This window comes from Rhynchophorus ferrugineus, unplaced genomic scaffold (genome assembly GCF_030347505.1).
Source record: "Rhynchophorus ferrugineus isolate W39M unplaced genomic scaffold, kcgeb_rfMv2 rfM10, whole genome shotgun sequence".
In the NCBI taxonomy this organism is placed as follows: domain Eukaryota; kingdom Metazoa; phylum Arthropoda; class Insecta; order Coleoptera; family Curculionidae; genus Rhynchophorus; species Rhynchophorus ferrugineus.
In genome coordinates, this window is record NW_027472589.1 from 28,873,620 (window position 1) to 28,898,492 (window position 24,873).

Consider the following 24,873-nt stretch of genomic DNA (forward strand, 5'->3'; position numbering starts at 1 on the left):
GGAAAAGCAACCATCAAGGATTGGTATCCTAAGTTTGGACGTGGTGAAATGAGCACCGAAGACGGTGAACGCAGTAGACGACCAAAATATTTTGTTGAACCGAATGAATGGTATGAACCGAAGAAAACATTAAAGAAATCCACAAAATGATTTTGAATGACCGTAAACTGAAACATTAGACACTTTAAAGGTATCAACTGAACGTGTACATCATATCATTCACGAATATTTGGGTATGAGAAAGCTCTGTGCAAAGTAGGTGCCACGCGAGCTCATTTTTAACCAAAAACAACGACGAATTGATGATTCTGAGCAGTTCTTGAAGATGATCAAGCATAATAAACCCCAAGTTTTTGCATCGATATGTGACAATGGATGAAACATGGCTCCATAATTTCATTCCGAAGTCCAATCGACCGTCATCTAACTGTACTGCACAGGATGAACCCGCTCCAAAGCGTGGGAAAGCGCAACAGTCGGCTGGCAAGGTTATGGCGTCTGTATTTTGGGATGCGCATGCAATAATTTTCATTGACTACCTTGAAAAAGGAAGGACTATCAACAGCGACTATTACATAGCATTATTGGACCGTTTGAAGGACGAAATCGCCGAAAAACGGCCGCATTTGAAGAAAAAGAAAGTGCTACTTCACCAAGACAATGCACCATGTCACAGGTCAGTGAAAGCGATGGCAAAAATCCGTGAATTAGGCTTCGAATTGCTTCCTCATTCACCGTATTCTCCAGATCTGTCCCCCAGCGACTATTTCACGTTCTCAGATATCAAAAAAATATTCGCTGTGAAGAAATTTTCGTCGAATGAAGAGGTGATCGTCGAAACTGAGGCCTATTTTGAAGCAATAGACAAATTGTACTACAAAAATGGTATCGAAAAGTTGGGGGGTCGCTATAATCAGTGTATCACCCTTGAAGGGAATTATGTTGAATAAAAAAAATAATTTTACAAAAAAAATGTGTTTTACTATGGTAGGCCTGGGACTTCTCAATTGACCTATTACATTAAGTATTTTGATAACGTATGTATAAAAAAACGTTTAATAGACTATAAATATATTTCGTGAATTATTGAAAACATTAGTTTTTATCGGTTTAAACTTTGAAAACATCAGAAAACATATTTTTCTAAATTGAATAGCAAATGTTTGCTTTTTTCTACTTCGTCATACTTTGTCATAACTAAATAAAAAGGTTTTTAAAATCAAATTAGCGAATCCCATTACTTTCCCACACAGCTGTGCGCGTAATTTAACTAGAAAAATGATTGGTCGGGCCGGCAAATATTGTGACTCGATACGGCCGCCTATTAAAGGTCATGTCGCTTACTAAACTCGCACCTGTTCAAATAAAGGACCAAAGGCTCGTTAATTATTGACAGGGTGACCTTTCGGCTTTCGTAATAAATATTTCCTATGACGGTAATTGACGGGCTAATGATGAATTCTTCGTGGCCGACACGAAACGCTAGAGGACGAGCGCATATGTTCCGTGTAATGTAATCGCCAAATTAACAGGGAGTGCCGTGGAATTGTAACGAAACCGTCCGCGTTCTAGTGGGATGCGTCGTGCTACTGAAAAATCATTCTGTTCTGCTTTCTTCGGATTCATTTTTAACACGAAAATATTCTAATATTTTTAAAACGTTATTTTCTACAGCAATATATATCGTCTATCCAAAGTAGCAATGAACTTACGTCATATCAATTTATGACGTCACAATGTTGTCGCATTTATCTCTGACATTTTAGGCATTTTAGTTTATTTTACATTCGATAAATTTTAATCCACTTCGTTAATAAATGTACATCCAAGTAATTAGAGAATATATTTACCCTTTTATGTTGAGTTCTTGTTTCTTTTGTTGCTATGCTTTCCTGTTAAATGACTCTGATATTATTGTATTGCTCCTTAATTTCTTCTGTTAGTACCTGTGTACATTTTTCTTGATAAAATTGAACTGCATTCTCCGTAAAGCATTTGCCATATCTGCAAAAGAGTTAGTATTCATTCTCTCCTCGAATATTAAATGCTCATATTCTACATCATGTCAGACAAAAAGCAGAGCAGATTAGATTCAAAGTCAAGCAACTGTACTGGTTAGTCAGAAGATACCCTACCTAAAATCAAAGAGATTAGTTTATCAGTCATTCATAAAGCCTATTTGGATCTATGGGGTGCAAATATGGTTGTACTATAACATCAAACCAACTATGGGATTACTATCCAAGGCACCCAAAACAATGTTCTACGATTAATTATCATTGCTTATCGTTACGTAACCAACGAAGAGCTGCAACATCACCTCGGAATCAAATGGCTACACGAAATGATCCAAGATTTTGCCCTAAAACATGAAATAAGGTTTCTAAATCACAGTAACGTGGAAGCCGTAGAGCTACTGGACAACGCGCAGGAAATCAGAAGATTTAAACGAACCAAACCACAGGAAAATTTTTAACTTTAGCTTAAGTAGATTAGTTTTATTTTAATTTAGGAAATACATATTTATGATTTATGATTATGATATTTATGATATCAGATTTATTGGGATATGAACAGTTTGGTTATAGCTAAATTCTATATGTACCGATTTATTCTCGTTTCACTTACTTATATTATTATTTCTGTTACTACAATAGCAAGTAACATCGTGCGATCAATAAATTTAGCCAAAGTAATATTTTCTTTATATTTGTGGTTTATCACATGCATAGAGTAGGTAAAAAATAGGACCCAAATCACTGCCTTATACCTGCTTTTCTTTTTTTCATTTTTGAATATACTTCTTCTATAACTCTAAAGATCTTCAGATGTAGAAGTTTTAAAGTTCAATGTATTGCTTATGACTTTATGGAAGGCTTACGCTATATCCTAGAATATATTGTTTTTATTAATCTCCTAGAACGTCAACAATCTGCCCGTTGGCAATAAGTATTATTATATAATTTCAGTTATATGATATAACTAACCTGACATGTAGTAGATCACTTCAGTAAGTGATCTACCGTACAACTGCTATATTCTTCTTCTAACGTACGCCAAGAACACTGCTCTACGAAACCCCCGAATATATTGGATGTAGGTCAGTGGATTCGTCACCCTGTTTGACAATAAAATGTCTGTCTGTGAGGTAGGATTTCAGCAGCTGAAAGTGCAATGGGGCAAAATCTTTTTCAATTTAACATGCTGTCCAGTGTCCTCACACCTTGTTGAAGGCCTGAGAAATATCGAGAAATGCAGCGGACCAATATTTTTTATCGTTTATGTTTTTGTTAATTTGGTTGACTATTCTATGTAGTTGTTCTGTTGTTCCGTGTTTATTACGGAAACCAAATTGATGGTCTGGAATAATATTTCTTTCCCCTGCGATTATTTTGTGTCTCTTAATGTATAGTTTTTCGAATAGTTCAGAGATCATAGATAGCAGGTCTATAGGACGATAAGAGGAGACGTCTTTTGATTTTTTCACAGGTTTGGGAATCATAATGATTTCAGCCATTTTCCAAGTGCTAGGAAAGTTATTATGACATTAAATATGAGTGTTGTTAATTTGATGCATTTTCCTGATAGCTCTTTTAAGATTCTTCGATGTCGAATGAGGAATTAGTAATTCCTATGGTATGTAATGTGTACCTAAGATGTAGAAAATCAATCATTGATCAGATAAAATTGTTCTAAACGTTTCAGTTTACGCACTTTACCATCATCATTCACAGTTAGCTGGCAATGAACTGATTAATACTAACACTTTGAATTGTACCTGTTGTAGGTTCTAGAGGGAGTATAGATGACTATAAGTTAAAAAACAATTTTTAAATTTACTTAATTTGCAGCTGTTGGAAGGCGTATTCACCGCGTACAATTTTTTAATGCAATTTTTTATAGACTTTTTAAAATATTTTATAATCAAACAACAAACATATTTATCACATGGTCTTTTCTGTTTTCGTTATACCAACTTGTCCTAACTAGTCTTACTGTTGAAAATGTGTTTTAATGAAATGAACATATTGTCTCCCGCACACATGGTTCTTAACTTTATGTTAACAAACCACAACAGTATTAATATAAGTATAACATAAATATGATTTAGGCAAATAAAATACCATTGGGTATACGATAAAATATAAATTTATTTAAACTAAAGCTGCAAGTCTGGTTTATCTCTTAGTTATTTTACACATTTACATGATTCTTTATATAAGACTACTTTATTGATCTAAATTCTAATCAAGCTGATATTATTCAATCGAATTAAAAAAATAATAAATATAGGAAAACATAGATAGAAATATAATCTTTTATTGCTGGATGTACGTGCTTTCTCTCGTTGTATATAGCACATTTTGAGCTTAAAATTTGCGTAATATATCTGTAGATTTTCAACGGGAATAATGACATGATTTAATAAACCAATTCATTCATTCAACAGCTTTACCTTTGGAACCATATCAGCAAGTTATTATTATGTAGCGACCTTGGGGCACGTTGAATTTTACATCGTGGAATAACGGTCTACAAAATACCCAGAAATATAATCCCAGATGTTGAACACGGGCGGGGTGCCAGCAGCGCCAACTAGAACCCGATAACGAATAGCTGGCAACCCCGACTCGTTTATCTGGGATGTTATTGAAGGGTATTTCCAATGATTGAGTAACCGACCATCGTTTGGTTTAGACGTGTCACCATCGACTGCCCAAGCCTCGTCTCCAGGTAACACCACTGCCATCCGTTTTATCTAATTCTATTTTTCACATTTTTTTATATAGCCAATAAATAACGCTCACATAATGTAAACACTACTCCTACACTACATTTCGTTTTACTCCATTCCCGAGCCACATCATTTACCCTAAAATTATTTTCCGTAAATATTATGAATTGTATAAAATCAGTACTAATTTGTGATTAATATGAGTTGTTAACCAACTCTGATTATTCTCAAATGCTATTTTTAAAACTAAACTGGGTATATTATTATGGAAACTTTAATAATACTACTACAAGAAAATTACGCGCGGCTTTTTTATAACTTAAATTAATGCTGATACCAAATGTAAAAACCAAGAAAATTTTCGAGACCTTCGAAACGCCACTTCATGTCCAGAAAACCGAAATTGCTTTCTTGCCAACCCAATAATATATTCATGAAGCACATGTTAATAAAGCGTATGGTAACAATAAAGTGTAAAATATGAATATTGTTTTTAACTACATATGATATTTAACATTTATCATGTCAGCTGGTAAAGCCAGTTGCATATTGACATTATCTAATGACACAAAGGCGAAAAACCAATAAACTGCAAATGTGAATTGTGTTTTTTACGAAACAGAATAATATTTGATTATAATATATTCCCTTCTGTTTCCCAATTTTATGTATGTAACATGTTAGAAGTTGATTCGCGTATACATATGATGTTCGACCCAAGTTTATAGATGCCGGCTGTTGCTTGAAGAAAATTATGTTCGAAAACGTCAGCCTTTAAATACTAGTTGCTTGCATGTATTTAATATATTTTTATTAATCTCTTAGAACGTCAACAATCTGCCCGTTGGCAGTAATTATTATCATATGATTTCCGTTATATAATATAATCATCCTGACATGTAGATCACTTCAGTAGGTAATCCTGTACAATTTATAATCTAAATCTTATTCTAGATACTACTCTAACTTATTTTAAAGTTTTTCCTAACTTATTCTAAAGACTATTCTAACTTATTCTATGTGTCTATTAATCATTTCGTATGGATCACTTTAGTAGGTAATCTGCTGTACAATTTATAATCTAAATCTTATTCTAGATACTACTCTAACTTATTTTAAAGTCTTTCCTAATTTATTCTAAAGACTATTCTAACTTATTCTATGTGTCTATTAATCAGTTCGTATGGATCTGCTGTACAATTTATAATAAATCTTATTCTAGATACTACTCTAACTTATTTTAGAGTCTATCCTAACTTATTCTAAAGACTATTCTAACTTATTCTATGTGTCTATTAATCAGTTCGTATGGATCTGCTGTACAATTTATAATAAATCTTATTCTAGATACTACTCTAACTTATTTTAAAGTATTTCCTAACTTATTCTAAAGACTATTCTAACTTATTCTATGTGTCTATTAATCAGTTCGTATGGATCTGCTGTACAATTTATAATAAATCTTATTCTAGATACTACTCTAACTTATTTTAAAGTATTTCCTAACTTATTCTAAAGACTATTCTAACTTATTCTATGTGTCTATTAATCAGTTCGTATGGATCTGCTGTACAATTTATAATAAATCTTATTCTAGATACTACTCTAACTTATTTTAAAGTATTTCCTAACTTATTCTAAAGACTATTCTAACTTATTCTATGTGTCTATTAATCAGTTCGTATGGATCTGCTGTACAATTTATAATAAATCTTATTCTAGATACTACTCTAACTTATTTTAGAGTCTATCCTAACTTATTCTAAAGACTATTCTAACTTATTCTATGTGTCTATTAATCAGTTCGTATGGATCTGCTGTACAATTTATAATAAATCTTATTCTAGATACTACTCTAACTTATTTTAAAGTATTTCCTAACTTATTCTAAAGACTATTCTAACTTATTCTATGTGTCTATTAATCAGTTCGTATGGATCTGCTGTACAATTTATAATAAATCTTATTCTAGATACTACTCTAACTTATTTTAAAGTATTTCCTAACTTATTCTAAAGACTATTCTAACTTATTCTATGTGTCTATTAATCAGTTCGTATGGATCTGCTGTACAATTTATAATAAATCTTATTCTAGATACTACTCTAACTTATTTTAGAGTCTATCCTAACTTATTCTAAAGACTATTCTAACTTATTCTATGTGTCTATTAATCAGTTCGTATGGATCTGCTGTACAATTTATAATAAATCTTATTCTAGATACTACTCTAACTTATTTTAAAGTATTTCCTAACTTATTCTAAAGACTATTCTAACTTATTCTATGTGTCTATTAATCAGTTCGTATGGATCACTTTAGTAGGTAATCTGCTGTACAATTTATAATCTAAATCTTATTCTAGATACTACTCTAACTTATTTTAAAGTCTTTCCTAACTTATTCTAAAGACTATTCTAACTTATTCTATGTGTCTATTAATCAGTTCGTATGGATCTGCTGTACAATTTATAATAAATCTTATTCTAGATACTACTCTAACTTATTTTAGAGTCTATCCTAACTTATTCTAAAGACTATTCTAACTTATTCTATGTGTCTATTAATCAGTTCATATGGATCTGCTGTACAATTTATAATAAATCTTATTCTAGATACTACTCTAACTTATTTTAAAGTCTTTCCTAACTTATTCTAAAGACTATTCTAACTTATTCTATGTGTCTATTAATCAGTTCGTATGGATCTGCTGTACAATTTATAATAAATCTTATTCTAGATACTACTCTAACTTATTTTAAAGTCTTTCCTAACTTATTCTAAAGACTATTCTAACTTATTCTATGTGTCTATTAATCAGTTCGTATGGATCTGCTGTACAATTTATAATAAATCTTATTCTAGATACTACTCTAACTTATTTTAGAGTCTATCCTAACTTATTCTAAAGACTATTCTAACTTATTGCTAATAGTACCTTACAGATCAATACCTCAGATCCGAATAGGTCCAAAAGTATTGACTTATACAGCAAGATCTTGTTATCTAATGATAATTTAGATCTAAGCCCTATCAGCCAATTATTTGGTTTAGTTTCAGCCCAAGCTGTTTGTGTTTTGTCCCCATACATGGTATTGAACTATGGGGTACTACCAGCAAATCTAACATAGATATCCTCCAGATGTTTCATAATAAATTCTGGAGAGTCTTCGTCGATGTCCGTCCCAACAAACTGATTTAGCACGATATCCTCTTAGAACCCATAACGAGTGTGATTCGAAGTGTTAGTGCGAAGATCTCTGAAAGACTATTAATGCATACCAATGCACTTGCCAAAGAGTGAAATTTGCTCGATAACAGTGAAGTGCGTAGGCTCAAACGCAAACTACCATATGAATTGATTAATAGACACATAGAGTGAGATATAATAATCTCTAGAATAAGTCAAAATAGTCTTTAAAATAAGTTAGGATAGACTTTAGGGTAAGTTAGAATAGTATGTAGAATAAGATTTAGATTATAAGTTTGTACAACAGATCATTTATTGAAGCGATTTTCTACATGTCAGGATGGTTATATTATTTAAAGGAAATCATATAATAATACTTATTGCCCACGGGCAGATTCTTGACGTTCTAAGAGATTAATAAAAAAATTGCTCTGATATGTCATGTTTTCAACCATAATTCTACTATGTTAAGATGAAGTTGGTTGAACAAAAAGTGATGAGTATCTTCACTCCAGGAAGAGACTTTGAGAGATTGAAGCAATGTTTTAAAGTGGGATAACATTCCACTTTACAAATCTATTCCGCGAAGAATTGCAGCTCTTTGTGTTTATGTCAAGTGTTTATATTATTTTGTCCATCCTCTGTAGATATTGGACGTCGCGAAACATATGCCCAAAGTTGCCAATAGTCAAAGTCAAATCTCTATTTACTCTACGATCATAGCAATCCATCTTCAGATACAATGGGGTCCTTCAAATAGACCCTCTGATTCACTCGATAAGATCGAAATTTTAAACGCGTAGAATACTTAACCGGTACACCTGTACTTCTCTCCTCGCTCGACACTTGATCCAGCGTTAAACCTTGATAAGCGAACAGTTTATCTGGTATCGCAGACGCAAATGATTCCAAGGTTTGTTGAGACAGGTGAAACGTACCGACGGTCGCGGAGATTACATTACGGAATTTTTCGTCGGTTCGACTGCACCTACGACTGACTATTTCAAATTCGCCTGTACACTGATTCCGTATCGAGTACACACACAGTGTCGGCGGTAAACAACAGGTGGTTGATGGAATTTAGATAATTCTTCGATATGTGTAAGTTAGTTAATAGAGTAGCAGGTGTTCGGTACAATGTACCAAAATTAAATTTAGTGCGTCCAAATAATAGGTTTCAAACATTTTTACCAAGACAACAAATTTTACATAATGAAAGTATAAAATACTAGTTTTTTTAAACAAGTTTTTATAATACATATTGTTCATTCACTTGTTCTTTAATAAAAACCTTAAAAAAAATTTTTAAATAAATATCACACTCAAAACCATAACCTTGAATGCAAATAGATTGCTCAACCGTTAGCAGGAGCGTCAAAGGATCATTTGCAACAGGTCAATAGAAAAGTCCCCGGCTTGATACATAGATGACACTACTAGAATTAAATCCATATGTTTAGTTAGCCCTAACCCACAAAAGATGCGTGTATAAATTTGACCTCTGTCGAATCATTACTATGAGAATTATAATATTTTGAGTGAAGCAACTTTTGTTATTGTGAAAAAAATGGATAAAAAGGAATTTAGCGTGTTGGTAGAATATTGCTTTTTAAAAAAATACAGTTCAAGCAAAAACTTGGTTTGATGCCGAGTTTCCGGATCTAAAGCTATCAACTGAACGTGTAACAAGTCCTGTGCAAAGTGGGTGCCGCGTGAGCTCACTTTTGACCAAAAACAACGACGAGTTGATGTTTCGGAGCCTAGTGTTTGAAGATGATCAAACATAATAAACCCGATGTTTTGCGTCGATATGTGATAATAGATGAAACATGGCTCCATCATTTCACTTCGAAGTCCAATCGACAGTCATGCGAATGGACTGCACACGATGAACCCGCTCCAAAGCGTGGGAAAACGCAACAGTCGGCCAGCAAGTTTATGGCGTCTGTATTTTGGGATGCGCATGGAATAATTTTCATTGGCTACCTTGAAAAAGGAAGGACCATCAACAGCGACTATTACATAGCGTTATTGGACCGTTTGAGGGACGAAATCGCCGAAAAACGGCCGCATTTGAAGAAAAAGAAAGTGCTGCTTCACCAAGACAATGCGCCGTGTCACAAGACAACCTCCTAAATTTAAACCACTTGACCGCATGATTTAAACGTCCTTGAATAGTGCCCTCGAGCCTGGAGGCCGTTAAGAAAACAGTGTCGTCAGCGTAAGACCTGACGTCAAAGAGGTTGAATACGGCTGGGCCGTGTTTTCCTGATCTTGACCTGGAAAGATCTGTCGGACAGATAGGACTTGATGAGAGCGGTTAGGTCTTCTGGGACGCCCAATCGCACGCATTTTTCTAAAATAATCAACATGCGAGCTTAGATACAAACCGAAGAACGGGATTTTGAGGTGAAGAAGTTGATCAAAGATATTCAGCACTCAGTGTGACAAAACACCCCAAACACCAGAAGGAAACTAAACGGTTCCTACTAAACTAAACTACCTTAAAGGAATTTTATATTAATATCAGAGAATAAAAAAAGAATCAGAAGGAAGGAATGGCATTATACTAGGGTTCAGCAATATAAAACTACGTTGAGTAATTTAAATTACCAATTGAGACATGAAATTCTAACAATTAATAAATGACACCTGAGTGAATTTCTGCTTGAGTAATGAGCGTGTTTAGAAATATAAAGGGATATGTTATACAAATTTATCTGATAAAAAAAATGGCTCCCATAGGTCATAATGACCCATTGGTCAGAGTTAATCAGGAGAAGCAGACCATCTCGAGATAATGTTTGAACGCCATACAGCGGACAAAAAAGGATGAAAATTCTATTTATTACTCCAACTGAAGTTAAAAAAGAAATAAAAAATAATATTAGTGCAAAAAGACTCCTAGTTTTGACCTTATTAGCGTGAAAAATTTAAAAGAACCTCCAAGAAAAGCACTAATTAAGATCATCAACTTAATAAATACTTAATTTGGACTACATTATACAGCATAACTCTGGGAGATGGCTGATGTCATAATTGCTAAGCCTAAAAAGCCACCTCAGGAGACAGCGTCATATCGGCCAGTATCACTATTGCCGACAGTGTCCAAATTGATAAACTTGAAAAATACTCAAAGAATATGTAAAATTTAATGAACAATTCCAAAATTTTCTTCTATTTTATTTTATGCAGATATTTATTAAATTTATTAAAATGTAACATTAATCATTTCTTGGAAAATCAAATAAACATAAAAGCATAGGAACTGTAGCTTCATATTGATTGGTAGTAGAAGTTATGCTTCATTTAATTTTTTTTATAACATTTTTATTAGATATGCTAGAGTTAAAAATACACTTATACACTAAATAAGTTCGTTTGGTTTGGTTCGCTTAAATTGATTTCCAGGTCATCGTGCAGTTCTTCGTTGGTTACATAGCGATAGGCATTGGTAATCAATCGAAGAACCTTGTTTTGACAGCGTTGTATGACTAGTTGATTTGAATTTTTAGTGCAACCCCATATTTGCACCCCATAGGTCCAAATTGGCTTTATAATTGTATCATAGATCAACCTCTTTGATTTTAGATCAAGTTGAGAGTATCTTCCGACTAACCAGTATAGTTGTTTTATTTTGGTTCTAATGTGTTTTGATTTTTTGTCTAACGTGATGTTTCTAATTTAATCTGCCGTCAAAATGGATTGCGAGGTATTTAGCTGATTCTGCTTGAGGAATCGGGCATCCATTCAGTAATATAATTAAGTTTTTATTATTTCGCCGCAATGCAACATTAACGTGGACAGATTTGGAGCTATTAAGTTGAATTTTCCAATCTCTCCTCAATTTGTAGATTTTGTTGACTGCCACTTACAATTTTTCTATTGCCCTAGGCAGAAATATATTTTTTTCCATAATAATTGTGTCGTCAGCAAAGGTTCTAAATAGTGTTTCTTTTGTTGTTGGAATGTCAGCAGTGTAGAGCAGATATAGGAGAGGTCCTAAGAATTTCTTCCGAATAAATATGACTCCAGCAATTGACAATAGTTACGCGGTAACAATTTGCTCTTATAAATCTTACATATTAATCCCAAATGCCAAACCCGATCAAAAGCTTGCGGGACATTCAGGAATATCGCAGGGCGGTATTTCTTTTCCTCAAACGATCTTTCAATAGCCGCAGTTACTCTGTGCTCTTGATCGATTATTGAATGGTGATTACGAAAACCAAACTGGAAATCTGGTATTATTGCAAAATGTTCAATACTTTTAAATATTAGTTTCTCAAATAGCTTTGATATTGCAGGTAGTAGCGAAATAGGCCTGTAAGATTCGACTTGGTCTGCAGGTTTGTCAGGTTTTTTGAGCATAATTAATTGTGCCACTTTGAAGCATTCAAAAACATGTTTCAGTCTTAAACAGGCATTAAATATATATGTCAACATGATGATTGCTCTTCGTGGCAGTTCTGTCAATAATCTAGGTGAAATGTCATCTATACCAAGTGCCTTTTTAGGATTGAGGTTATCAATTTCAGTGGCACCTTCCAATGGAGAAATTAGATTTAGATCTACATCGGGTTGATAAACAGGAGATGTATCCATGGTAGATCCTATATCATTAGATTGAAATATGTTAGCTAAGTATTGTGCGAACAATTCAGCTTTTTCATCTTTGCGTCGAACCCATTCATTTCGATCATTTTTAATTGGTGGTACTCGAATAATTGGTCTTTTCAATCTTCGAGTTACTTTCCATAGCGAATAATCTTTGTCTGCTTGTGGGCTTAATTCACTTACATACCTTTGAAAGCAATTCTGTTTATATTCTTTGATCTTTTGATTCGTCTGATTACTAATTCTATTAAAAGTAGTTTTGTCTGCAGCATTTCTGGTTTTGCGCCATAATCTTCTAGCTTTACGCCTTTTATTTAATAATAACAATACATAGAGATCTGAACTACTGACTATATTTGAAACAAAACATAGCGAAGATTATTTAAATGTTCTGGAGTGGTCAATAAAAGTTATATATAATATATAATTTAATCTCAATCAAAAGCCAATGATTTCTTTAAAAAAATATTTTTTTAAATAATGCTTTACGGAAATATGACTTTATACTTTATAGAAAAATTAAATCATATTATATCGTCATTTCGAATAACCATACCATCATATCGAAATTATTATTATTTTTAAAGCTTGTAAAATACTGTCGTGGATATACCACAATAATCATCATCGATATATTCCCGAAATATAAAAGGCAACAGTAGTATGTATTTCATAAATATTTCGTATCTATTGATTATCAAACATAATTAAATCCAGAATACAAAAGGTATTTACTGAGAGAGTCTTCTATAGTTCGATTATAAATACACAAAGGATTTTGTTCTTAATGCATGTCAGATTGTATTTCTTATTCGTTTAGCAATATTTTGAAATATTTGAATATCGATAAGCATTTCTTTTTCTGAGAAAAGTACTATTCACGACGACGAAGTGTGGGATTTTATATTTTATGTACAAGTGCTAAGTCCGCAATGTACTAAAAATTTTAAGCGTTTTACTGTCATCTTAGATAAGCAGGTGTAATGTACTAAAATAGATAGTAGGGATATATTATTGATCTATTGTATTTGGAGCGATTTTTTCTTACAAAACACTTGTTCTTTTTATAAAATATAATTTCAATTGTTTTTGTATTCTCACTAAAATATTTTCAAAAATAATGTTATCTGCTACTAAGCTATTAATAATTTTTAATTGTTAAACGTAGTTTTTAATTACTTCTGGACATCTCCGAAATTTATATTCATTAAGTCACTCATTAAAACTTGCGATTGGTCGTACTGAGCTTCAATAAGCTGTTGCTAATTGAGCGTTTCAAATGATCTCATATTTTACCAATTGAATTTAAATCTGAATCTGTGCCTAATATCTATTTTTTATAACTTGTAGCCTTTCTTTTTTTTTTAATTGATCTCCTAAAACGTCAACAATCTGTCCGTGGGCAATAAGTGTTATTATATGATTTCAGTTATATAATCTAACTATCCGGACATGTAGTAGATCACTTCAGTAAGTGATCTGCTGTACAAATTATAATTAAAATCTTATTCTAAGTACTATTCTAACTTATTTGAAAGTCTATTCTAACTTATTCTAAAAGCTATTCTAGCTTATTCTAAAGATTAAAGAGTCTTTTAATCAGTTCGTATTGCTAGTTCAGTTCGCACTAGCACTAGGGCAATGACGATGATTCGCAACACTTTATTCTGGAACCTCTGGAGGATATCTATGTTAGATTTGCTAGTAGTACCCCACAGTTCAATACCAATAGTTTCTAGTACATCAACTGATTTTGAAAGACCCTCACAAGCTTCTAATATAAAAGTGGATATAACTTGGTAATCCACCAAATATTTCCGGGATTTGTTATCTGATTCTGATTCTGAGGCAAAAAAAGGTCATTGGTCCAAAAACTTATTTATATAAAGATATATATATATATATATATATATATATATATATATATATATATATATATATATATATATATATATATATACATATACATATACACAAAACCATAGCTATGCTGATTTTGTCTTTGTTTTCCAATTTTCTATTTCCAGTTTTCCATTTGTAATTTATTGCGTAAGTAATGAGTAAAATAATGAGCTTAATACATTGTATTATAGTATACATACTTTAGATTCTATCATTGGTGTGCTTAAATGAATGATTTTGAATGAATATATAAATGTTTAATGTTAAGTTTCAGCCGCCAAATATCGTCCCTTCTTTTAAAAAAAAAAAATTGCAGGCAAAATAATAAGGAAATCTTCAAACATTATATAATAGGTGAACTGAAAAGTCCACGGCCTGACACATAGATGGCGCTACTAGAATTAATTCCATATGTTTTTTCGTTAGCCCCTAACCCTTAGAAGATTCATATATTAATTTGACAGCTATCGGATCATTAGTTTGTGAATTATAGCATTTTCAGTGAAGCAACTTTTGCTATTGCGAAAAAAATGGATAAAAAAAATTTCGCGTGTTGACAAAATATTGGTTTTTGAAGGGAAAAAATACTGTTGACGCAGAAACTTGGCTTGATGCCGAGTTTCCGGACACTACCCCAGGAAAATCAACCATCAAGGATTGGTATGCTAAGTTTAGACGTGGTGAAATGAGCACCGAAGACGGTGAACGCAGTGGACGCCCAAAAGAGGTTGTTACCGACGAAAACATTTAAAAAATCTATAAAATGATTTTGAATGACCGTAAATTGAAATTGAATGAAATAGCAGACACTCTAAAGATATCAACTCAACATGTACATCATATCATTAACGAATATTTGGGTATGAGAAAGCTCTGTGTAAATTAGGTGCAGCGCGAACTCACTTTTGACCAAAACAAAGATGAGTTGATGATTCGGAGCAGTGTTTGAAGATGATCAAATGTAATAAACCCGAGTTTTTAAATCCATGAATTGCGTTTCGAATTGCTTCCTCATCCACCGTATTCTCCAGATCTGCCCCAGCGATTATTTCCTGTTTTCAGATCTAAAAAGGATGCTTGTTGGGAAGAAATTTTCGTCGAATGAAGAGGTTATCGTCGAAATTGAGGCCTATTTTGAAGTAGAGGACAAATCGTACTACAAGAATGGTATCGAAAATTGGAAGGAAGGAAAATTGGAGGGTCGCTGTAATCAGTGTATCAGCCTTGGAGGAAATTATGTTGAATAAAAAATAAAATGAATATAAATAATAATAAAAAATGATATAAATACGATACAAGTTTTTCAGAAGAAAGCCCTGATAGGTCTTGTAGGTACACCCAGATACTACAGGACTGATTACTTATACCGACTATCACTGAAGAAATCGAGAAACTCGCGAGGAAACATGAGATACTCCATTCCCATGTCATGTCGGAGTTTTACAACTCTTGGATAATACCAGGACACAGACACAGGCTCAAAAGAATCATACCGTTTGATTTTGTGCAGTGTGGTAGTGTACCTAAATTTAAGTTATTGTAAAGACGAAATGTAGGTTAGGCCGCAACGACTAGTACACAAATAATTTTCAAAAATGTTTAGTCAGCTAAACAAATAGGAAAATCATCAATTAGAAATCCTTTATTACAAAGTACCACACGTGTATATTCATAGAAACAGACGAAAAACAAATACGACCGATTTAGTATTGGTCCGGTAGATTTTCGAGAAAACCCAACAATTCCGAATAATTGATGGGACATTAAAAAAGACACACACACATCTCGAACAACACCTGAGAATTTACGAATGTTTTTTTCCGCTTGTTCGTTACATAATCTAGCGTCATTTGGCGCGGCCGCATAGCAAACAAAAAGATTTTATACGTCCATCTGCAGTTCGCGACCACATGACAGTTCAATATGGTGGACATATGACTGGTTATCCCATATGGCAACTAATCTCGCGCAGATAAAGCACGGCGAAATGTGTGTAGTATGGATATTGTCAGATGGTGTTTTGTCAGTCGCCGTACCTTTCCAAGTAATTTGTCTATGATATGGAGATAAAGCAGACGGTTTTTTACTGCCGTTTTTTTTTTCTGAATATGATTTTGTTGCCTCGAAATTAGCATAACATTACACTGGGCTGTTAATGCGTTTATGTAAAATAGGTGTTTTGGAAACTCATTTACTTGGGAACACATTCATTCATTCGAAGATAATACGTCGATTATATACCACAAATTATTTAACACAGCTGACTTGAATGCTACTTCTAAATAATTAAAGATCTTTACCAAGTACCCTTAAAAAGTTTCGAAACATTAAGAAATAGAAAAAAACAACAAGAAACCATTTGAATTCTGATTGATTACACGCAAGTCTTCATCAAACCTTAGACTAACGTTTAGTTAATGTTAATTAAATCTATTTAGTACAAATAAAGCTACTTAAATTAAACTTTTCGTCAAAATAACACCCTTATAATCATTAATTATTTGTTCCCAAATTTTATTTATTCTTTTTATTAACTTATGTAAGAATTCAAAGTCCAATGTTCCACTCATTTTGCAAGTATTCCCACAATTATACTGAGCTTGAAGGACATCGATTATTAATTGTTCTTCAAGTGCTTCCAAGACAATTTATTATTAGTTTTTCTGAACTATTTCATTATTTATAAAATTTCTTCGTTTCGTTTTTACTGCCGAAATATAATTTTGATAAATGAATGAAGAAGAAGATTGAAGAAGTTAATTTCTCGTATTTTATTTAAAATAATTTTATTCGTAGTTAAATATCGATTTCATTTCGATATTATACATATTATATTTCCTGTTATACACCAGTGCTGCAGATTTGGGAGGTCGAGAACTCGGTTTTTGTAATGTAATATACGCTTATTCTGTAATAAGGTACATCTTTATATGAAACTATCACCTTTTCTGCAATTTGACACATAAAGTATTCTTCTTCATTCAAAGTAAGGAGGTCACTCCCCTGTTCTATATAATTCTGTTTCATTTATTGTTTTAGATAAAGCAAACGGGTTTTTACTGCCGTTTTTTGTGAATATTATTTTATTGCTTCGAAATTATAATAATATTACGATGGGCTGTTAATGCGTTTATGTAAAATATGTGGTTCCGAAAGTCATTTTTCCTGAAAACATGTTCATTCATTTGAAGATGATACGTCGATTATATTCCATAAATTATTTAAGGCGTCTGACTAAAACATGTTTACCAAAGTAGTAGTGAAACAGTCAACTATTCATGTCTTTAAATGTATTCTTGTTTATTAATATATTCATTGATATATACCCTTCAAAAGCCTGGAAATAATAAGGTAATTCAAACAACAACAATCTACTTCTTCCATTGATTGTGTGTTCCCATAATTGTGCTGTGCTTAATGGACACCGATGTTTCATTTTTGTTGAAGTTCTTCCAGTTCATTATTATTAGTTTATCAATACATTTTAGTTATTTTCAAAATGTCTTCGTTTCCTTTTTGCTCTAGGATATCTCTACATAATTTTGACATATCTTTATTATCTTGTTGAAAAACAAAACTTCGGTTAATTACGTTCCCTCTAGAAGGAATCGCATTTTCCTGAAGTATTTTAGGTAGCTATGTTGGTTATAAAAGCATTCCCAAACCATCACCCTACCATTCCCATTCTAAACAGTCTTTTAGCATGGTATTAATTTTTTAGTATATTTTTTTTGGCTGCTACGCATCCTCTTCTGTTAGAAGACAGTAAAGGTCTTTTTACAGTTTTTGAAAAAGTATCGATTTCATTGCGATAACATTAAAACAAACTTAAGTTCCTGTTTTGGTGTAAATTTGGGAGGTCCGGATCTCTTCCGGTTTTTGTTTCCGTCAGTCCTCGTTCACAACTTTATATGAAACCTTGACCTTTCCTGTAATTTGACGCGTAAAATATTCTTTCTGATCACTCAAAGTAAAGAGAGCACTCCCCTGTTCAAGATAATTCTGTTTCATTTATTGTTTTAGATGAAGCAATCGGGTTTTTACTGCCTTTTTTGTGAATATTATTTTGTGGCTTCGAAATTAGCATAATATTTCACCGAGATGTTAATGCGTTTATGCAAAATAGGTGGTTTGGAAAGTAATTTATCTCGGAAACACGTTCATTCATTCGACGATGATACATCGATTATATTCCATAAGCTATTTAAGGCAACTGACTAAATGCTACTTCTAAATACGTAAAATATTTACCCGGTTGTAATAAAACTGATGATAAAATGTACGTTATAATTGCTTTAAATACATTCATGATTATTGATATATACAGTACCATTCAAAAGTTTGGAAATAATAGGATATATTATATAATTTATATATTATATATAATTATATATTATATATAATTATATATTATATATAATTTATATATTATATATAATTATATATAATATATAATTATATATTATATATAATTATATATTATATATAATTTAAAGAAACAACAAATCAGATAACTTATTATTTGTTACACTCAAATCTTAGTCAAACCATAACCAAATCTCTTTGTTCTGGAAAATGTATGTCGTATTTATATTACTTTTCGCGAAACATCCCCATAATTGAATTCCATATGTCCATGTAGGTTTCAATACTTGCTTGTATGATAGAAATTTATTATGTAGTGATAATTACGTAGTGATTTATTATGTAGCGATTTTCTTCCAATTAACAAATACAATTTCCCATATTTGAACTTCAGTTCTTTCCTTTTCTTTTTTACATGTTTCATTGTCTCTCTTCACACATCTGCTTTCGCTTTTTGTTGTAGATTCCTCTTGTTCTAAACATTCTGGCTGTAATATAAGATTTTATTATAATTGATATTGTTTTAATATAATTGTTCAGTGTGTCGTTTCAGTAACATTTTCAGCAGCTTATGTACAAATCCAGACCTCATGTCATACCTTATCGAAAGCTCGATCTTTTACGCAAGCACCAGGTAAATTGTTGAATGTTTGTTAATAAACCTAAAGTGATGTGTATATATTATGTTTTTATCTGTATAGACTACATCTTATCGATCTCGCAATATTCTCAACAATATTCTATACCCATATATATTTCCCTTTGGTATCGATGTCTCTCTTGAGGTAAGCGATGTTGTTTTACTCTAGAATTGTCGTACTAAATCAACTTTTCATCGTTAGACACAATACGCTATAGAAAACACTTCTAGATCTCCGTTGAGTCGGGTTTTCGTTCAAAAAGTCAATTATTGTCAATTTATTGTCTTTGAACTTTTTTGATCATCCATGTCGTTTTGTGTCATTGACATCAAAATAGCTACTTTTAAATCGTTGAAAGTATAACCGATAATTGGATATGACATCACCATCAGTTTCTAAAAGTGTTTGAGGGGCTTCGGCAGCAGATTAAACTATAAACGTATTGTATGTCGAATATGCTATTTTGACTGTTCCATGATTAGCGTGTGTATATACTGAATAACACAATATTACTAAGTGGAAAGTTATTTTTGTAGAGAAATGTTATAATCATTGAATTTAACAGTCAAAAAAATTACCAAGAAGATATCCAGACTTATTCAGATTATTGCAACATTTTGGATACAAATTCATGAATCCATAAATGAATGATGAAAAGAACAACCACCCTCTTATACCCAGTACGAATTGTTGTAACATCTAATTTTGGTATTCCTCACATCATGCTGGAAAACGATTTTGAATCAGAGAAAGTGACAGTATTTTTATCTCATGGATATTTAATCCACCAATTTTAACACCAAAACTTATTTCAATGAAACAATTTATTAAATAACTAGGCTATTATATTACCAACGAGAAACGAATGTCGGAAATTATAAATATAATTTTTGCAATGAGAAAATTTATTAGAAGGTATGAAAAATGTCTTGTAGAATAAACATTCGAGAATTTACCAATATATCTTACAACACATTCATTCATTTCACGATCTTACGGCGATTAAATCTCACAAATTGTTTAGCGCAGATGGTATTTCGAATAGTTTAGATTCTCTTAAAACTACTTAAGGATATTTATCAAATAGTAATGAAGCTGTCAACACATTCACTATCTACTTGTTTCAGAATGTTAATCGAATTGCTTTAGCACTTTTTTTCGTTGTATCTTCGCTCTGGCTCGAAAGAAATCTGTTGTTTAACCATCATCGAGATTAAATAATCTGTTTGACATTTACGAATAGGACGATTTTAAAGAAAATTACTCGTCATTTTAAGATATTTTGGATAAAAAAAATTTAACGTAGATAGAGATAATGGAATTAGTGGAAGCTTTTTATGAGGCACTAAAATGATTAAATTAAGATAACACATCGTCCTAGACAGCCAGTAGATCTCCAGTATTTAGCTGAAAATAAAAATATAATTATAGAAAATCTATAGGTTTGGCATTATGTAATTTCTGACGACCTTTTTGAGCTCCAAAAAGGATTTTATAGTTAGAAGAAGATATTCATATTACTGACTCATTTGCCTTTAAACTCTGCTATAGGAAGAAATTACTAAATACATAATAGTCAACAGAAATTAATTTGGACTTCAGAAGAAAAAAGAATTAATATAAGAATTCTCTAAGCTGTTTGTTTTCCATTAATTACAGCTTAAGTGTCGTATATTCATTAGATATAGTGGAAGATATAGATCTATCAAGAAAATAAAACATGATTACTTGAGAATTTGTTTCAATCAAGGTTCCCTCTAAACTTTAGAAAGTACCGGTTCGAATACCTCAACAATTTATTTTTATTAAATTATTTGTATTAATTATTATTGAATTTTGAAGCTCAAATAATTATAACATGTCAAATGAAAAGTCCCCGGCCTGACACATAGATGGCGCTACTAGAAGTAAATTAGTTAGCCCTAACCCTCAAAAGATGCGTGTATAAATTTGACAGCTGTCGGATCATTAGTTTGTGAATTATAGCATTTTGAGTGAAGCAACTTTTGTTATTGTGAAAAATATAGATAAAAAGGAATTTCGCGTGTTGATAAAATATTGCTTTTTGAAGGGAAAAAATACAGTTGAAACAAAAACTTGGCTTGATGCCGAGTTTCCGGACAGTGCCCCAGGAATATCAACCATCAAGGATTGGTATGCTAAGTTTAGAATTGGTGAAATGAGCACCGAAGACGGTGAACGCAATGGACGCCCAAAAGAGGTTATTACCGACGAAAACATTTCAAAAATCCACAAAATGATTTTTAATGACAGTAAATTAAAATTGAATGAAATAGCAGACACTCTAAAGATATTAACTGAACATTTACATCATATCATTCACGAATATTTGGGTATGAGAAAGCTCTGTGCAAAGTGGGTGCCGCGCAAGCTCACTTTTGACCAAATGCAACGACGAGTTGATGATTCGGAGCAGTGTTTGAAGATGATCAAGCCTAATCAACTCGAGTTTTTGCGTCGATGTGTGACAATGGATGAAATCATTTCAGTCCGAAGTTCAACCGACAGTCATCCGAGTGGACTGTCCACGATGAACCAGTACTACAAAAATGGTATCGAAAAGTTGGAGGGTCGCTATAATCAGTGTATCACTCTTGAAGGGAATTATGTTGAATAAAACATCTAATTTTGCCAAAAAAATGTGTTTTACTATGGTAGGCCGGGACATTTCAGTTGACCTGTTATTGATCAATTTACACTTCCCATAAGTTCTTTTTTCATAAATTGATTATTTAATTATTCTTGCTTTTATTATTCTTTAATTATATATTAAAGGCTTGCATATATTTTTATCAGCGATATCTGTTATTAAAAATACGAAGAATCAATATAAACAGTTTAACCAAACTGTTAAATTCAGTGGTTTTGACATTTTCGTGCATAAAATGTACCAACCCGACATAGCGGTCTTCTGATTACCACTTGTTGATATTCATACAGTATGACTTGTTTCGCCTATTGTTTTGAAATCTTAAAGAAGTTCGAAAATGAATAGAAGTTTGGATCGCTGCCAAACCAACATCATCTTCTCTCTCAACAAGCTCTTTTAACTGTTTTATTGGAGTATATTAATAACAAAAATATACTAAGATAAATACTACGATGTTGAGAGCGTAGTTGTTCGATAAGAAAAACACTTTTTATTTTCCGAAAAGTACTCTTATTTTTTAAATATTTTTGCTAAAATTATTTTTCGCAAAATAATTTTTTTATGTTAAAAGTTAGAAAGGAAATAACAGAGAGCCAGACCTGGCTGGTAGGATTAACGTTACAACAATTCAATTAATTAATTAATTAATTCACTAGTTTTCGTGGTTATTTATTGAGCTCTGCCAGAGGAAAAATTATATCAACATTGAACCATATGTTCTGAAGAGTTCTGAATGGAAAGTCCGAATCTTTCGATAATACTTACAACACACTGTCATTTTAATTGTCCTATCTCACAGCTTCTCTCTCAATGATTCTGATTCAGGGACCTGAACATACAAGTATTGCTTTCCACTGTATTAACTGTACTAAAGAGTGATATATTTTATATAAATATAGCTTGTTATATAATCCATAAAATTCATTTTACAACTTATTTAACCAGATGTTCAGATAGGTTAGTTCAGATTATTTTAAAACAATTCAGTGCTATTTATCAAACAGTAATGGAGATATCTATGTTTCCAGTTTTATCGCGCAGTTAATCAGGTAACAACATTTTTAACACTTTTTGTGTGTTCGTATTAACACAGTTTAAAGAAATTTGCAATTTAACTGTTATCATAAATAAATAAATTAATCAAATATTCAAGACATACAGATCTAGTAGCCTAGAAAAAAACATTACGGTTTTTTATGCACATAACTCAACATGTGGGTCGCATATCTCTAGAAATGTCAGTCTCCTATCTTGTGTCTTTAATAATCATTTGCAATCGAAAAAAAATGTTTGAAGTGGTGACTTCAAAGAAATTATGGCATTTTATATTACCAAAAAATCGTAAAAGAAGAAAAACAAACAGATATTTAGAATTGAAAAATAAATACCTAAAATCGGTAATAAAATTTACATAATAAATATCGGAAATAATGATCAACAGAAACAAGTAAATAAATAAACTGGTGCATAGACAAAAGTCATCTTAAAAGAAGTAAAAGATTTCTTAGATCAACATCCCCAACAGCCATGATATTAATTCATAAATATTAATGATATTATTTCATGATATTAAGTTATTGGCAAAAGTGGCTTATATATCTGATATTTTTGAATTTTTAAATAATCTAAATCTGCACAAGGTAACAATGTAATAATATTTAGAATGCATAAGGTGGAAGCTGCAAAGAAAAATCTTAATGTGTAAGCACAATGCGTGATAACAGGAAACTTCAAAGCATTTAGTAATTTAAGTGCAATACACAAAAAGTACAACATGATTATATTGCCACAGGCTATCTTAACTGAACCTAAAGAACATTTATTAGGACTGAGAAGAATCTTCAAGAATATTTTCCTCCGATCGACAACAACAACAAAACTTGGATGAGAAAAGTTATATTCCGAAACAAATTTGCCAGATTCAGATGTCGACTTGACAATTGAACTGTCAAATGACACAGCACTCAAGGGTATATTTGACACAAGACCATTTATAGATTTTTGGTTATCTTGTCGTCAAGAATACACAAAATTAACTCATCAAGCAATAACTTTTTAATGCCTTTTGTCACAACTTACTATAAATGTATAACTGAGTTTTCAACACTAGTTTACTATAAAAATAAATATAGAAACCGACTTGAAGTGGAACCAGCCCTTAAGATAAAATTTTCCTCATTTTCCGCGAATTTGGATTATTTAGTAAAAAATAGACAGCAGCTTCAAACTTCGCACTAAAATTTAGTGACCAATTAGGCGATACCAAAATATGCAGTATTAACAAAACATTTTTACTGTTAATTATTATTGAGAACTATCGACTGTTTAGTAATTGACTACTTTTTACTATCGACTGTTTCAGTCGTACTTTTAGTTACTATTTTGGGTTCTACTAGTTTCATTCGACTGATTTTTAACGTTCTGGCTCTGTCGTCCTGTCAATTTATGCTTACATAAATGTATATGTAATATATATAGCTTTATACATTTTTTGGTAGTTCACTTGTAAATAACAATATATTATATATTAATGTAATATTTTTGAAGGTTGTTCATGTAATAGGGTAAAAAGATTAAAATTATGAATGATAAATAGTAAAATACTTTTGACTGTTTGTATGACAATAATAGCTACAATTTCGATTACTCTTTCGATTTTTGTTAAAAAATGTTTTCGTTCAATAATAAATATAGTATTTACTTTATTTAAAAAAGCTCTCTTTAACTCATTAATTAATTTTTTTCCTATGAT

General features: G+C 31.8%; 1 protein-coding gene across 3 annotated transcripts in view; it reads left to right on the forward strand.

The window, feature by feature from the left end:
* LOC143203994 (uncharacterized) overlaps window positions 1-24,873 on the forward strand; it is a 207,974-nt gene that overhangs the window by 17,602 nt on the left and 165,499 nt on the right. Inside the window, exon 1 of one of the 3 annotated variants that reach the window (XM_076416389.1) lies at window positions 8,887-9,026. The exons of the other annotated variants lie outside the window; for them this stretch is intronic. Coding sequence (XP_076272504.1) covers window positions 9,023-9,026 — 4 coding nt within the window. The 5' untranslated portion in view covers window positions 8,887-9,022. Of the gene's footprint in view, window positions 1-8,886; window positions 9,027-24,873 lie in introns of those variants that run through there. 3 annotated transcript variants of the gene reach the window in all.